The 17,618-nt window shown below is 44.5% G+C and overlaps 2 protein-coding genes across 2 annotated transcripts in view; one reads left to right on the top strand and one right to left on the bottom strand.

Moving 5' to 3' along the window:
* Nucleotides 1–274: 274 nt before the first annotated feature.
* Nucleotides 275–6,957, bottom strand: LOC120988555 (ubiquitin-conjugating enzyme E2 G1-like). The gene is made up of 6 exons (XM_040416074.1): nucleotides 6,815–6,957; nucleotides 4,478–4,580; nucleotides 3,747–3,844; nucleotides 3,227–3,405; nucleotides 1,532–1,622; nucleotides 275–941 (listed from the first exon to the last, which is right to left on the bottom strand). The coding sequence occupies exons 1-5, from the start codon at nucleotides 6,855–6,857 to the stop codon at nucleotides 1,536–1,538; spliced, it is 510 nt and encodes a 169-aa protein (XP_040272008.1). The 5' UTR covers nucleotides 6,858–6,957; the 3' UTR covers nucleotides 275–941; nucleotides 1,532–1,535.
* Nucleotides 6,958–7,217: 260 nt separating this feature from the next.
* The window catches only part of ANAPC7 (anaphase promoting complex subunit 7), a 67,662-nt gene continuing 57,261 nt past the window's right edge, over nucleotides 7,218–17,618 (top strand). Inside the window, exons 1-2 of the mRNA XM_040416073.1 lie at nucleotides 7,218–7,430; nucleotides 10,694–10,880. Of these exons, the coding sequence (XP_040272007.1) occupies nucleotides 7,330–7,430; nucleotides 10,694–10,880 (288 nt within the window). The 5' untranslated portion in view covers nucleotides 7,218–7,329. The remainder of the gene's footprint in view (nucleotides 7,431–10,693; nucleotides 10,881–17,618) is intronic.

Here is a 17,618-nt window from a genome sequence, read left to right as displayed (position 1 = left end):
TCACTGGCCTCAGGAGTTTTGTTCCCAAGCAGTATGACTGCTGGGGTCAGTCACTTGTGACTGAGGCCAGTGAGTGGCTGTAGCATTGCACATGCCACCACACTTCTAGTTCACAGGGACCAGAGGCAGCAGGGATCCTCGTGTTGGAATAGAAAACCAGTGAATAGGCGAGTGGCTTTATATGCTAAACGCTACACTTGCTTACCTACAGCCCACACATTCAGTTTTACATTGAAGCTTACTGTAAAAACTAAATATAAGAAAAGTTATCAAAACATCTCAAAAATAGTTTAATTCTGTAACCAAATGGTTGTTTCACAAAACAAGAACAAATTACACAAAAAGACATTATACAGCATAAGGTTAATATAAAAGGATTCAAAGTGTCTAGTCTATCAAGAGGTCCAAGGGCGATGCAAGAGTCTTCCGTCTCATTTAAGGGTTCCAACATCCAAAAAAAAAAATTCCATAAATCGTAGCAAAAGCCAATGCGTATGACCAAGATTGAACTTCTGATGTTAGTAGCCAGGAAGCATGTTGTGAGGAGATTTTCTATGGCCACGAGTGAAAGGCATTTAAAGCCAAAGGTTTTGGCAAGGTTTCCTGTAAGCAGATGTGAAACACTCATCGTTTCACTCCAAGACACCTTCACAATGCAAAGACTAGTGCTGTAAAGGAGGTCACCAGCTTTATTAAACCATAAAGACATATGCAAAAATATAATTTTGAATAAATAAGGAACTCCTGGTCGGATTGAAAACCAATCTGCAGGTTTTGCATTTAAAAAATGTGTAGTCTATCATATATAATTTATAAAATAAACCATAAGTAAACGGCCCAGAGGGTAAAACAGAGGTCAGTGAAGCACCACGCGCTGTGGGCCGAGTCCTGCTTCTGCCTGCGAATGCTATTGCTCTTCAGTTGACTTTCTTCGTCGTCCACTGCAATTGGAAGGAAGGAGAACTGCATGTGACTTCAAGTGCATGAAAGGGGACACATCAGGTAGCATTCTGTGGAAATGATTTATATCACAGGGATGGGTATAAAGGGGTTTACCAATATCTGATCGGTGGTGGGGTCCAACTCCTGGCACCTTCACTGTATAAAAGGAGTCTTTGCATATTAAACCATGTATAGTGCCTGGTAGACAGACTGCTGCGCAGTACAGCATCTGGTTCCTGCATAGGAGAGAAGAAAATTCTCTGGGGCAGGAACCAGATGCTGTACTGCACGTGTGCTGAAATGGTGGTGCACTATGGAAAACCAAAGGAGAAGCATTGCTTCCTGTCCACAGCAAGGAACACCAAGTGCACCAAACAGCACAGTAGCATATTTATATAAAGAGCTTTTTTTCACCAGAATCTGCGACGGGCACCTGGAACAGAGCCTCGTGAACTTGTCCTCACATGGCATTTCTACAGCAGAGTTGTAGTACCAAGCATGGCACCAAAGTGCTCACCCCCTTTAAATAGCCGAAGTGAAACATGCCAACTTCAATTACAAAAATGACAACACTAGGAATAAAACATACTTGTTCATTCAAATGCCATTTCTTGACTTTTCCTAACACAGCGAGCAACTTTTCTTTTGAATTCACCATTTGGATCTTCCCTCCATTCTTTCTGTTAATGAACAAATGTTAGGAGTCATTTTAACTTTCAAGAACAGGTACATGCCAATATATACTAGAGACATACACCTTTGGCCCATTACATACTTTGGGTACACCAAACACAGAACTAAAGAAACTAGGAGGAAAAAAAAACAAAAAAACACTACAGCACACCACCACAGGGCATCTTTAAGGGGTTGTCTGGGCTTTTACCATTGATGACCTATCCTCAGGATAGTTATCAGATTGGCAGTGGGCAGACACCTGGCACCCCCGCCAATTAGCTGTATGAGAAAAAGGCCTGTGCCATCTTTCTTGTCCACTGCTGCAGTCTATGGTCTTTGCCATAGACCACAGCGATGAGGAGGAAGAGACGGGAGATGGCATGTGTGCACGGCATCTCTTCATACAGCTGATCAGCGGGGGTGCCAGGTGTTGGACCACTGCCAATTTAACTATCCTGAGGATAGGTCATCAATAGTTAAAGGGATTCTGTCACTAAGTTTTGGGCTATAGAGCTGCGGACATGCACGGCTAGATCGCCGCAATATACCTGTCCTATAGGGCTGTGTGGTTTTATCTTTAAAAAAGGATTTTAGAGATATGTAAATTAGTCTTGTATGTGTCCAAGGGGCTGTACGAACCTTCCTGGAGCCCAGCCACACCCGCCTGTGAAGGAGCCCAGCACCGCCTATGTCCTCCGAATCTCCTCCTTTCATCAACTATAGATTGCTGTAATCTCGTGATGCGCGAGATCGCGTATGCGCAGTTCTTTCCCTGAGGCCGATGCCAGCACAGGGAAGGAACACTATACCGACACTGCGCATCGCGAGATTACGGCAATCTATCGTTGATGAAAGGAGGAGATTCGGAGGACATAGGCGGTGCTGGGCTCCTTCACAGGCGGGCGTGGCTGGGCTCCAGGAAGGTTCGTACAGCCCCTTGGACACATACAAGACTAATTTACATATCTCTAAAATCCTTTTTTAAAGAAGATAAAAGCACACAGCCCTATAGGACAGGTATATTGCGGACATGCTAGCGGCGATCTAGCCGTGCATGTGCACAGCTCTATAGCCCAAAACTTGGTGACAGAATCCCTTTAAAGACTGGAGAACCCCTTTAATGTCCAGTTTACAGTGCTAGTTATAGCGAATGATATAGATCTTGGCCAGGTGAGTACTGGCAGTGACAAGCGGAGGTGTGCCACCACCTGCCAGCCACTGGAAAGCAAAATGAAGGAAGTTTTGCTACTTAATTGATAAAAGTTTTTAAGATTAATCACTATTAGTCAAGCCATCAGCCGGCAGCCATCTTAAGTCTACCGCCATATTAAACAACAACTTCAAACCTTTGAGCTCCTGAACCCCGACATCACAATATAGCAGACAGCACAAAACTGGTCAGTATTGTGTAGTATTGAGTGTTTCCAGAGGGGAATACAATCAATATATGGCATCCAGCTGAGCAGGCTGCAATTTCCCTTCATCTTACTGCTAAATTTTTGATCCAGCTGTTGGATCGCGAGGGAGGGATGACTGATCCCACATCTAACTGGAGAGTATGACATGACACTATGGAGGACTGCAGACCAGGGTTAGGAGTGGTACTCACTGCAGCGTCTACATTGGCTGGAGAGTCACTGTTTGGGTCAGCAAGCATAGAAATAACACTGATCATTATGGTCTCCACGGTGTGAATGGGTAACCAGCGTTCCTCAGGCTTCTCATAGCCAAATTTATCTTCACCGGGCTCGTGTAGAATGGATATACAAACATCACCGTTCTTTGCAACTGTAGATAAAGGGGATGGAGAAGGTGCTGAAACACGGTAAAATACAAGTCTACTGCTAGTATACTATATAATAAAATAAAAAAAAGGGTGGACTTTGTGCAGCCCACCAGATTCACTACAACATATACCAGAAACTTGAGCTTTTGGTGCACAGACTGCCAGAGACTTTAATTTATTAAGATACATTTAAAAAAAAAAAAGCCAAAAAAAATAGTCGTTTTAGTGGTAAAAAAAAGGTTTGCCAGAGTCAAATGCATCTGTGCAAGGCCCCTAAATCTAACCTTGAGTGGCTGATCATAGGGAGCAGATTAAACCACACTGACAATACAGATTCACCTACCATTAGGATGCCAGATTTCAGTAATAAACTTCATTTTGGGAGGCCTCAGAGGATAGTCAACTGGGAAGGTAAGGTGCACTTTGAAGAATCCGCCCTCACTTAAAAGAAAAATACATGGAAAGTTTAAAAGAAATACACACGTGGGCATATCAAATACATCATGATATATCAAAGCTAGAGGGGCTGCCTCACCATAGGGAACCCATTCACTGTAAAGAGCTGCCCCAGCAATCTGCTCCTGACACCACAACACAGCTGGTGCTCCAGTATAACTGGTTTGCAGCTCTTTGCTGTGGCTCCCCTCTGAGGTCTACGGGTAGGAGTGGTCTTCAGAAGACATCCTTTTATGCAGTACATCTACATAACATTTTCAAGGTCCCAAATATTAATCTTCAACTCTTCTAAATAAAGGGGCTGTCCAGCTAATAAAAATAAAAACTCACGCACTGAATTCCTGCTGCTCTCAGCTTCTTGGTCCCTCTTGACACAGAGGCAGTCACTGCTGTGGTCTGGGCAGACATTTTCAGAACATAAAGTGGGACCAGAGAGCAGCGAGGAACCCAGGCAGTGAACTTGGAGGCTCAGTGTATTAAAAGTATGGCTATGCAATACAGACATTAAGAGATGTGTCTATGCAACATATATTTTTTTACATTTTTAAAACTACATCTAATTTTTTTTTTTTAACATACAGACTTGTGTAAGCAAGTCACATAGAACCAGGCACTCACAATAAAGTATCCTGTGGTCCAATAAGTAGCACCTCCCATTTGTAGATATCATTGTCGTCTATCAGTCCAGCAGAAAATCCCTCAACAGGGTTCTTGTTCAGTTCTGAAAAGTTAACCGTAAGAGTTATGTTAGCTTAAAGGGGTTGTCCCACGAAAAATATTCTACAGTTTAAGCCAGCACCTGGACCAGAATTCTTTTGTAATTGCATTTAATTAAAAATTTGCATAGCCACTGAGATATTTAATAAAATGTATCTGTATAGCGCCCCCTGCTGTTTGTCCTGCTCACTGAGAAGGCCGCACATGCTCAGTTTCATCCTTCAACAGACTCCTGAGCTGTGATAGGTAGAGCTGAGACACGCCCCTTAGCTGCAGCAGAAAGGACACTCCCCTTGAGCTGTCAGCTTGATATAAATCTAGCAGAGCAATGAATGGGGAGATCTGTGGATCCATGTGAGGTACAGGGCTGGTTCTAGCTTTGTTAGAAAGGAGTTGTCATGTACTATATGATGTCTGATTTTCATTTTTTACATTATTCATGGAATAACCCCTTTAAGGCTACATCTACATGATTTATATTATGCAAGGAATTTTGTGCAGAAAGTCAGTGTAATACAGTACCAGCTCGGTAGGAGCGATAAAAAAAATAAAAATGTTAATGTCATGTTATTCCTGGGCTCCAGTGAACCTCAGAAAACCCTTCACATTTTACAAGTGTTTTTGATTTACTTTTTTTTTACATTTGTAAGATGTTTCATGTCCTATTAAAAAAAAATAAAAAATTATTAAAAAAAAAAACTGAACAGAAAAGTGCTGTGACACAAAACCAGTCTTACTAAACCAGTAAAACGTGACTGTGGCATAGCAAAATTCTCTACCAACAATCTTATGCCAGTCTCTAGAGATGAGCAAATTTCACATTTTGAAATTCGTTCACGATTCATTTACTGGTAAAAGGTGAATTGCGTTTATGGATTCTGTTACCACGGACCATAACGTAATTCTATGATGGAATGGCTTTAGAGACAGTCAGTTATTCATTCCGTCATAACAGAAGTCTACGGGCTGCAAAATGGACCCGTTGTGCAGGAGAGGACTTCTATTATGACGGAATAAATAACGGAAGGTCACTAAAGGCATTCCGTTATGCATTCCACCATAGAATTGCGTTATGGTCCGTAATAACGGAATCCCTTACGCAATTCACCTTTTACCAGTAAACAAATCGCAAATGAATGTCATAACCGGAAATTCGCTCATCTCTACCGGTCTCCACAGCGCCTCCTGTTTATTGGACGGCCTGGAATCCCTGTGTTAGTTCCTGCAGCTGCCTGACTCGTGTTCTGGGAGTCAGACCCCCACCAACCGGCAGAGGCGGACAGGCCATAGACCATACAGGGAAATCTCTTGGTGGGCCAATACCCTGGGGGCCATCCAACCCCTCCTCTTGGCCGCCAGCCAAGTACATAAAGATCTGATGCTCAGCATTAAAGGAGTTTTGCCATCTCAGACAATGGGGGCATATCGCTAGGATATGCCCCCATTGTCTGATTGTGTGGGTCCCACCTCTGGGACCCGCACCTACAATGAGAACGGAGCAGAGAAATGAATGAAAGGTGCACTAAAGTATTGCTGGCCCCACCTTTAGAAAAAACCCTTTAGCAACAGCATTGGGGAAGATAGCGGTAAGGGTCATTCACATGACAGTAGCATAGGCCGCCTGTGCCTGTACACTTCAGTGATAGTCATCAGTTATTGCGAGCCAAACCAAGGCGCAAGTAAAACACAGAACAGGAGGAAACCCTTCCCTTTCACCTGATCTCTGTGTAGGCTCCACTTCTGGTTCACCATCTGACAGAAATCACTGAGGTGTGAACTAGGCCTAGATCTGAAGCCACCAGCACACATTTCTGCTGGAGTTTCCATCTTCTTATAAGAGTCCTGGCAAACCCATTATAAGCCGTGGGGCCCATCAGGTGGTGTTGGTGACAGTCATAGAACAGACAGAAAAGGATAGGTTCAGTACATACATACACACACACACACACACACACAGGCCAGGGTCATTACCACACAGCTCTAGTCAGGACACTGGCTGCTATACCCAGGACCAGCGCCTCTCTGAGGTGGCGCTATAACCACGCTGAGGGGACGGCAGCGGCCAGGCCTCCTGTCCTTCCACAGCAGTGTGCCTGTCCTGAGGGGCTGGCAGCCTCGTGGCCGGCCGGAAGCTACAGAACCCCGAACTTTCCACACGACCAGCACTCTCCAAACAATAGTGAAGCAGAGAGACAAAGACAAGCCAGTAGCCAGCAGCGAGCGCCCGGCGGACATTACCTGCGAGCTGCTTCCTGAGCAGAAGGACAGACTGTTCTGACATCTTGAAACCACACGGCACCGCTCCCTGCTCTCCTCCGCCAACCTGTCACCACAATTCCCCCTTCTCACCCCTTGCCTTGCACCACTTCCGCCCTTATAGAGTTCAGTCCTCTCTCCGGAACGCATAAGCCCCGCCTCTGCCTTGGAACGCACGACTGAAGCCAGAACCGCCATTTTGGAGAAAACAGCTGACCACGGTGCCTGTGCGGTTTAACAGAGAGAAGTCATGCTTGCAGATAACAACCAGTAACGTTTCGTAGTGCGCAGTGCAGAGTTATAAACAGGGCAGGATACACGTGTGAATACATGGTCACCGCCCGAGTTGAAAGCCAGCAGGCGCAGCTTGGACGCCTTTTTTTTTTTTTTTCCCAAGTTAAGTCGTCGGCGAGCGCCATCATTTAACGCGAGCAGCGCATCTGGGTGGAGCTGTCGTAGTGTACAGAGCACTGAAGGCTGCCGGAGCTCTGACCGGAATGAGTGTGATAGATCATGTACGAGACATGGCTGCGGCCGGGCTGCACTCTAACGTGCGCTTACTGAGCAGTCTCCTGCTGACCATGAGCAACAACAACCCGTGAGTGACACTGATCGAGCGCCGTGTCATCAGCGTATTACATCCGTATACACCTGGTGACACATGTATAGTGGGGAGGGGGTTCTCACTTACCGTATGCAACTGTGCCGTATCCCATAGCAACCAATCAGGACACAGCATGGCCGGCCTAGAGCAGCGGTGGACGGGGCTGTCAGCTTCATAGACCTGAGAAAGCGGTGATCGCCTTCTTCGACCACCTTTAACATATGGGTTGGGGGAAAAAGGATGCACTACACATCCAGCAAAAAACATATCCGGTACAGATACAATATTTTTACCAATGGTACGGTATGGTATCCATCTGAGAAATTAATTTAAAGGGGATTTCCAGGCCTCCTATATTGATTCATTCAGTACATAGACCTTGGAGCTCTAGTACATTTGGAGGACTGGTGGGGGAGCACTGAGGACCTATCGGTGGGAGAATCATCTCCAATATTGATAATAAGGACATTTTGATCCTGAGGGTGATCAGGGATCCGGGAAGGAGATACAGGACTTCCACAGAAAAAGTTTTCTCCTATATTGATGACCTATCTTCAGGATAGGACATCAGTATCGATGGAGTCCGCCAATCACCTTTTTAAAGAGGACACATTGCTCGCTCTGACATCCTCGCAGCATACCAAGCATTGAGCTGTAATGAGTGTTTATAATCTCAGGGAGCGGAGATATAGAGTCCGTCAGCTCCCTAGATGACGGGAAAGACAGGAAATCCACAGGCTGCCTCTACGGCACCTCCGCTCTGTACAGAAAACAGGGGTCCAATTGAAAAAAAATGATTTTTAGCTCAAAATAAAAAAAAAAATGCCCCCAAAGGTCTACATAGACTTTACAGTGGCCCAATATTGTAGGCGGGTGCAAACTGACATAAGCTGGGATAACACAAGTAGGAAGAGATGACAGAAGTAGACAGGAGCAGCAATACTATAGGGCAGCACAAAATACCGCCTCAGCAAAACCAGATACCACAGTGCAGCATTAAATACCGCCCTATCATCATAGGGAAGACAGTAATACAGTTGAATTCAGGAGGGCCCCTGTGGCAGTGCATACAGTCAGGTCCATAAATATTGGGACATCAACACAATTCTAACATTTTTGGCTCTATACACCACCACAATGGATTTGAAATGAAACGAACAAGATGTGCTTTACCTGCAGACTGTCAGCTTTAATTTCGGGGTATTTACATCCAAATCAGGTGAACGGTGTAGGAATTACAACAGTTTGCATATGTGCCTCCCACTTGTTAAGGGACCAAAAGTAATGGGACAGAAAAATAATTATAAATCAAACTTTCACTTTTTAATACTTGGTTGCAAATCCTTTGCAGTCAATTAGTGCCTGAAGTCTGGAATGCATATACATCACCAGACACTGGCTTTCATCCCTGGTGATGCTCTGCCAGGTCTCTACTGCAACTGTCTTCAGTTCCTGCTTGTTCTTGGGGCATTTTCCCTTCAGTTTTGTCTTCAGCAAGTGAAATGCATGCTCAATCGGATTCAGGTCAGGTGATCGACTTGGCCATTGCATAACATTCCACTTCTTTCCCTTAAAAACTCTTTTGGTTACTTTTGCAGTATGCTTTGGGTCATTGTCCATCTGCACTGTGAAGCGCCGTCCAATGAGTTCTGAAGCATTTGTCTGAATAAGAGCCGATAATATTGCCCGAAACACTTCAGAATTCATCCTGCTGCTTTTGTCAGCAGTCACATCATCAATAAATACAAGAGAACCAGTTCCATTGGCAGCCATACATGCCCACGCCATGACACTACCACCACTATGCTTCACTGATGAGGTGGTATGCTTAGGATCATGAGCAGTTCCTTTCCTTCTACATACTGTTCTCTTCCCATCACTCTGGTACAAGTTGATCTTGGTCTCATCTGTCCATAGGATGTTGTTCCAGAACTGTGAAGGCTTTTTTTATGTCGTTTGGCAAACTCTAATCTGGCCTTCCTGTTTTTGAGGCTCACCAATGGTTTACATCTTGTGGTGAACCCTCTGTATTCACTCTGGTGAAGTCTTCTCTTGATTGTTGACTTTGACACACATACACCTACCTCCTAGAGAGTGTTCTTGATCTGGCCAACTGTTGGGAAGGGTGTTTTCTTCACCAGGGAAAGAATTCTTCAGTCATCCACCACAGTTGTTTTCCGTGGTCTTCCGGGTCTTTTGGTGTTGCTGAGCTCACCGGTGCATTCCTTCTTTTTAAGAATGTTCCAAACAGTTGTTTTGGCCACACCTAATGTTTTTGCTATCTCTCTGATGGGTTTGTTTTGTTTTTTTCCGCCTAATGATGGCTTGCTTCACTGATAGTGACAGCTCTTTGGATCTCATCTTGATAGTTGAAAGCAACAGATTCCAAATGCAAATAGTACACTTGAAATTAACTCTGGACCTTTATCTGCTTATTGTAATTGGGATAATGAGGGAATAACACACACCTGGCCATGGAACAGCTGAGAAGCCAATTGTCCCATTACTTTTGGTCCCTTACCAAGTGGGAGGCACATATGCAAACTGTTGTAATTCCTACACCGTTCACCTGATTTGGATGTAAATACCCTCAAATTAAAGCTGACAGTCTGCAGTTAAAGCACATCTTGGTAGTTTCATTTCAAATCCATTGTGCTGGTGTATAGAGCCAAAAATGTTAGAATTGTGTCGACGTCCCAATATTTATCGACCTGACTATGTACATTAATGCTGAGAGCATCAGACCATTATGTACCTAGTCAGGGACCATGAGGAGAGCTCAGGTGGCCCCCTGGGCATTAGCTCACCGGAAAATCTCCTTGTAGGGTCTCTGGCCAGCCCACTCCTGGCCCTGTGGTTGATTATTGCAGCCTAGGCCTATTCACTTGAGTGAGACTCCGCTGCGCCTAGGCCACGTGACCGATGAACGTGACATCACTGGTCTAGGAAGAGACTGCAACCCTCACCAGAGCACCGTGGTCTCTTCTAATGGCTGATCGGTGCCTGTAGTTGGACACCACCAATCAGATATTGAGGACCTGTCCTGAAGATCCCAGAAAACCACTTTAATGTATACATAAATGTGGGACAAAAAAACATGATGTGAACATCTGTTCTCAGGGATTGTCCCATAAAGACAACCTTTCCCCCATCCACAGGATTTGGAAACTAAATTTGCTATCCTTTAGGATGTGGGGGAAAGCAGGAGATTTCTGTAATGTTATTTCTCAGATGTGGATTTTCTTGCTTTCATCTAGGGAAATGTTTTCATCATCCCAAAAGTACCAGCTATTAGTATACCACGCAGACTCGCTCTTCCATGACAAGGAGTACAGAAATGCCGTCAGCAAGTACACCATGGCTCTACAGCAGAAAAAAGCATTAACCAAGACCTCTAAAGTCAGGCCTTCAACGGGGAATGCTGCTACAACGCCCCAAAATCAGGTACCACAGCGAGAGTTTAATCATCTGTCCACATGTAAATACTTTGAACCCACCTTTTTTTATTGGATATTGTCATACCTTGTGCTATGTACCATTCCCCCCTTACAATCCACGATGGCTTTACTACCAGCTATTATCTTCTATGACTACGATCACTTAAGATGTCGACATGAGTGCAGATCCAGACTGATCTCCCACGAGCAGAGAATTTATTTGTGACTGAATTTTTCAGCCCTCCGAATTAAAGGGAGTCTGTCACCAAAATTGGACGTTACGCACTGCTTACATGGCTCTAGCACAACTACCCGTGATTCCAATGGTACCTTTGTTCTTTTGTTGTGACTTTCAGCAGCTGGAAAAAACGCTGTTTAATCCATATGCAAATTGGGCTCGCAAGAGCCCAGGGGCAGGGTTCATGGTGTAGGAGCCCAGGGGCGGGGTTCATGGTGTAGGAGCCCAGGGGCGGGGTTCATGGTGTAGGTGCCCAGGGGCGGGGTTCATGGTGTAGGTGCCCAGGGGCGGGGTTCATGGTGTAGGTGCCCAGGGGCGGGGTTCATGGTGTAGGTGCCCAGGGGCGGGGTTCATGGTGTAGGTGCCCAGGCCGCTCTGCCTTTTTTTCACATTACTCCTCCTCAGCCTCTTGCTTGTCTTGCCCTGTAAGTCTGTTGCGTCATTCCCAGTACTGTCCAGAATCCCGCCCTTGCGCAGTTTACATGTAAGTGTGTAACGTCCAATTTTGGAGACAGACTCCCTTTAATAACTGGATTGTCAAAATTTTCTATACTTTACCTTTAACCCCTTCCCGCATTGTCTCATACTTGTACGTGGGGGGGGGGGGGGTGTGGTCTGTTGCTGCCTCCTCATGTACATGTATGGGGCTCTGACTGGGCAGAACAGGAGCTTTGCGCGCCCGATCAGCGGCAGGGGCCCGTCTGTTACTGACAGCCAGGCCCCTGCTGTATTCGCCTGTACTCTGATGCCGGTGGGTGAACCGAAGGTCAATGCTGACCACAGCATCTAAGGAGTTTGCAGATGGCGGGAGCACCCACTCTCACCCATCGGCTCCCCGCAACAATTCAGTCGGAGGCCTATGAGGACCAGCCCCTAGGCTGGATCTCTCAGGCAACTGAGTGTAAAGCGGCATGCATTGTTCTGCATTGGAAAAGGAATGAGACTGGGATTCGCCCGTTCTGGAATGATGTGACTAACGAGATTAAGGGATTATGCCCAGCAGGCACGACTCTTACGCCCAAAGCTGTCCTCTTAAACTTACCAGAACTGCGTTTTCCCCTCAACAAGCACTCCTTAGGCTCCATTCACACGTCCGCAAAATGTGTCCGCATCCTTTCCGCAATTTTGCGGAAAGGGTGCGGACCCATTCATTCTCTATGGGGACGGAATGTGCTGTCCGCATCCACATTTGCGGATCCGCACTTCCGCATCCGTGCTTCCGTTTCCGCAAAAAAATAGAACATGTCCTATTCTTGTCCGCAATTGCGGACAAGAACAGGCATATTCTATTAGGTCGGCAATGTGCGGTCCGCATTTTGCGGACCGCACATTGCCGTTTTCCGTGTTTTGCGGATCCGTGACTCCGTGTTTCCGCAAAACACATTGCGGATGTGTGAATGGAGCCTTACTCTCACATCTAATAGCTGCGGCTAAATTGCTTATTCCTCTTAAATGGCTTTCTGATCCGGCCCCTACATTACAGATGTGGAGAGATAAGGTTCAGGAAATTTGCAGATTTGAAAACATGTCCAGCTGGAAATCCTTGTCTCACGATAAATAATTACCTGGGCATCGTGGCTTCAGAAGTCCCAGGGGTCATCCCTAGATCCTTAACTCTGGTCTCTGATCGCCCCATATGTTTTTACTGTCTGCTCAGTCCTCTATCCTCTTCCTAGCTTGGTTCTGATGTCTGTATAACTCACTTATTCACTTGAAGTGCTATTAATTATCAAGCTCATCTCGATGTCAATGGTCATTGCTTGTAGCAGTTGTGTGGCTATTTTGTAAAGTTGTAATTTGCTCTTATACATATGCCAAATGCTTCTATGATCCAGGGGCATGTTGCCCTATTTTTGATTAATGTTTAGGTATGTCTCTCATACCTCAATAAACAGAAATTTAAAAGGAATGAGACTGTCAAAAGCTGAAGACCCCTAGTGGGACAAAAATAAAAAGTGAAAGTGTTTTCTAAAAATTAAAAAGTTTCAAGCTAAAAAAAAAGCACCCTTTTCCCCTCATTAAGCCATTTACAATGATTTTTTTTTTTATATAGACATTAGGTATCGCCGCATCCGTAACCACTGGCTCTATAAAAAAAAAAAAAAAAAAATGTTGGGTGAATGCTGTAAAATAATAAATAAAAACTGTGCCATAACTGCCATTTATCATTCTGGGTTGTGTGGGGGCTAGTTTTTTGCTAGATAAGGTGACATTTTCACTGGTAACATTTTGGGATATATGAGACTTTTTATTTGCTCGCTTGCTGCTTTTCCAAGTGCTGATTTTATAAGTGCATTGGAGATATTCAGGAGGTAATCTGGAGGTGGATACAATCTAAACAAGTAAGATTTGTTTGTTTAAAATCTTTCCCCTCTTTACAATGGCAGACCTGGTTCTGTGCAGGAATTGTTGTGCTTTTATTTCAGGTTCAACTCTTCGGAGGTTTGGATACTGTCTGATCTGTAGACAGCTCTCCATAATGCTGCAGGAAATTGCCTTTTTGAAATATGAGATTTGTAAATTAACCATTAAACAACCTCAGGCTGAGAACATTGCAATGCCACTGCCACAGAGGCCCCCTAGAAATGGAAGATGGGTTACTGCAGGTTCTGGTAGACTGAGAGTTGTGGATAGAAGGCATGTCCCACAGTCTGTGGCTCTCCATAATTCATTTGCAGCACTTTCAGAGTGCAAGAGCAACATGGAGGATGGCTCAAGCACAGTGGGTGAGAAACAATCATCTCCCATGCCTAAAGTATGTAAGACTGCAGCCAAAGACAAAAAGGAGAAGGTGAGGATTGATAGTAAGCAGCTGTTGGTGGGCGATTCCATCGTAAGAGGTGTGAAGTTTGAGGAGAATGGTGTTGTGAGATGTCTCCCTGGTGCTACCGCTAGCAGGGATAGACGACGGATCCTTAAAGAGGACCTTTCACCGATCCTGACATTGTGAACTAAGTATCATGACACATACAGCGGCACCCAGGGATCTCACTGCACTTACTATTATCCCTGGGCGCCGCTCCGTTCTCCCGTTATGTCCTCCGGTATGTTCGGGGACTTGGTTATAGTAGGCAGAGTCTGCCCTTGTTCTGCGGGCGTCTCCAGGCTGTGAGCTCTGAGCTCCCAGCCTGGGAGGTTTTTTTTCTCCCAGGCTGTGAGCTCTGCGCTGCAATTGGCCAGCGCTACAGCCTAGGAGAAGGAGACGCCCAGCAGAACAAGGGCAGACTCCGCCTACTATAACCAAGTCCCCTAAGTCTCCGCCTACTATAACCAAGTCCCCGAACATACCGGAGGACATAACTGGAGAACGGAGCGGCGCCCAGGGATAATAGTAAGTGCAGTGAGATCCCTGGGCGCCTCTGTATATGTCATAATACTTAGTTCACAATGTCAGGATTGGTGAAAGGTCCTCTTTTTAATATTGTTAGGCAAGCAAAGCAGGAAAGGGAGGTGGATGTTATTGTCCATCTTGGGACAAATGATATGGCTTGCAATGAGGTTTTAAAGGTGAAAGAAGCTTTTCACACACTTGGAAAGAATATACGGGAGGTTGCATCAACTATTTCATTCTCTGCAGTTTTGCCTGTGCATAACTTTCAGCATGACAGGAAGATGTGCATTAAGGAATTCAATGTATGGCTTGGTGAATGGTGTCTGAACCAAGGGTTTGGCTTTGTGTCTCATGTTAGCTCTTGTTGGAATGGAAAATAACTGTACAAGAAAGATGGTTTGCATCGTTCTCTCAAGGGAACGAATGTCCTCTGTGAACAGTTCCAAGTATTTGCTAAGGAGCATTTAAACTAGGAAAGGGGGCAAAAGAGTGATAATCCAGCAGTCCAACTGCCCCCCGGAACAATGCCAGAAGATGCCAGTAGCACAAAGGTTAAAAAATGACAAGCTCAGATTCTTGTCTACAAATGCTCGCAGTTTAGGGAATAAGATCAATGAACTTGAGGCTATAATGGCATCTGAGAATATAGATGTAGTGGCTGTTACTGAGACGTGGTTCAATGGGAGTAATGACTGGGATATAACAATACCAGGGTTCTCTCTATACAGGAAAGACAGAGAAGGCAAGAAGGGGGGAGGGGTGGCCCTGTATGTGAAAGATAGCATAAAATCTAATTTGATACAAGTTAGCGAGAACAATTGAGTCAGTTTGGGTTACCTTGCAGCTTGATAATCATAAGGTAACTCGTGTAGGTGTGATATATAGACCACCTAGCCAAGTCAAAGAATTAGATGATCTACTAGTTGAGGAAATAGCTAAAATGACATTGAAAAGGGAAGTTATCATTATGGGAGACTTCAATCTTCCTGATGTAAACTGGAAAACCAAAATAGCTAGTTCTGCCAGGAGTACAGATATTCTAAATTCCCTACTGGGATTATCTCTACAGCAAGTAGTTGAGGAGCCAACCCGGAAGGAGGCCATTTTAGATTTAGTATTCACAAATGGGAATTTGGTATCTGATATTACTGTAGGGGAAAGCTTGGGATCCAGTTAGTGTGGTTTACTATAAGTACAGTGACTGAGTCACACCACACAAAAACAAGGAATTACCAAATTAAAAACAAAAGGAAGGTATATGGAAGAAGATAAAGAATTCGCTGACTGTCTCAATGAATACTTCTGTTCAGTTTTTACAAAGGAAAATGAAGGAAAAGGACCTCAGTTAGGAAAGAAGACTAATGAATCTTTTGATGCATGTGTCTTTACAGAGGAAGAGGTTCTAAGTCAGCTATCTAAAATTAATACAAATAAGTCACAGGGGCCTGATGGGATACACCCAAAGCTATTAAAAGAGCTCAGCGGCGAACTAGCAAAACCATTAACAGATTTATTTAACCAATCACTGGCAACCGGAGTCGTCCCAGAAGATTGGAAATTAGCAAATGTTGTGCCCATTCACAAGAAAGGTAGTAGGGAGGAATCGGGCAACTATAGGCCAGTAAGCCTGACATCAATAGTGGGGAAATTAATGGAAACCATACTTAAGGAGAGGATTGTGGAACATCTAAAATCCCATGGATTGAAAGATGAAAAACAGTATGGGTTTACTTCAGGGAGATCATGTCAAACTAATCTTGCTTATTTTTTTGATTGGGTGACTAAAATAATAGATGGCGGAGGTGCAGTAGACATCGCTTATCTAGACTTTAGTAAGGCTTTTGATACTGTCCCACATAGAAGGCTTATCAATAAATTGCAGTCTTTGGGCTTGGACTCCCATATTGTTGAATGGATTAGGCAGTGGCTGAGGGACAGACAACAGAGGGTTGTAGTCAATGGAGTATATTCAGACCATGGTATTGTTACCAGTGGGGTACCTCAGGGATCTGTTCTGGGACCTATATTGTTTAATATCTTTATCAGCGAAATTGCAGAAGGCCTCGATGGTAAGGTGTGTCTTTTTGCTGATGACACAGATTTGTAACACGGTTGATGTTCCTGGAGGGATACACCAAATGGAAAAGGATTTAGGAAAAGTAGAGGAATGGTCAAAAATCTGGCAACTAAAATGTAATGTTGATAAGTGCAAGATAATGCACCTGGGGCGTAAAAACCCAAGAGTAGAATATAAAATCGGTGATCCAGTCCTAATCTCGGTACCTGAGGAAAGGGATTTAGGGGTCATTATTTCAGAAGACTTAAAGGTAGGCAGACAATGTCATGGAGCAGCAGGAAATGCTAGCAGAATGCTTGGGTGTATAGGGAGAGGCATTATCAGTAGACAGAGGGAGGCGCTCATGCCGCTCTACAGAGCACTAGTGTGACCTCATTTGGAGTATTGTGCTCAGTACTGGAGACCATATCTCCAGAAGGATATTGATACTTTGGAGAGAGTTCAGAGAAGAGCTACTAAACTAGTACATGGATTGAAGGATAAAACTTACCAGGAAAGATTAAAGGACCTTAACATGTATAGCTTGGAAGAAAGACGAGACAGAGCGGATATGATAGAAACTTTTAAATACGTAAAGGGAATCAACAAGGTAAAAGAGTAGAGAATATTTAAAAGAAGAAAAACTGCTACAAGAGGACATAGTTTTAAATTAGAGGGGCAAAGGTTTAAAAGTAATATCAGGAAGTATTACTTTACTGAGAGAGTAGTGGATGCATGGAATAGCCTTCCTGCGGAAGTGTTAGCTGCAAATACAGTGAAGGAGTTTAAGCATGCATGGGATAGGCATAAGGCCATTCTTCATATAAGATGGGGCCAGGGGCTATTCATAGTATTCAGTATATTGGGCAGACTAGATGGGCCAAATGGTTCTTATCTGCCGACACATTCTATGTTTCTATATTATACATTTTGTGAGGCGAGGCGAACTTGTGTTTTAAGTTCTGCGTCCAAAGTTCAGGTTCGAGTTATCGAAGAATCCCGTTATGGATTCCAAATTCCGTTATGGTCCGTGGTAGCGGAATCCATAACTGGATTCTTTGATAACCTGAGCCCGAACTTTGGACGCAGAACCTAAAACACAAGTTCGCTCAACACTAGT

The sequence above is a fragment of the Bufo bufo genome, chromosome 2, assembly GCF_905171765.1.
Source record: "Bufo bufo chromosome 2, aBufBuf1.1, whole genome shotgun sequence".
In the NCBI taxonomy this organism is placed as follows: domain Eukaryota; kingdom Metazoa; phylum Chordata; class Amphibia; order Anura; family Bufonidae; genus Bufo; species Bufo bufo.
Note: the sequence above shows the minus strand (reverse complement) of the source record. Positions and strands in the feature narration are given on the sequence as shown.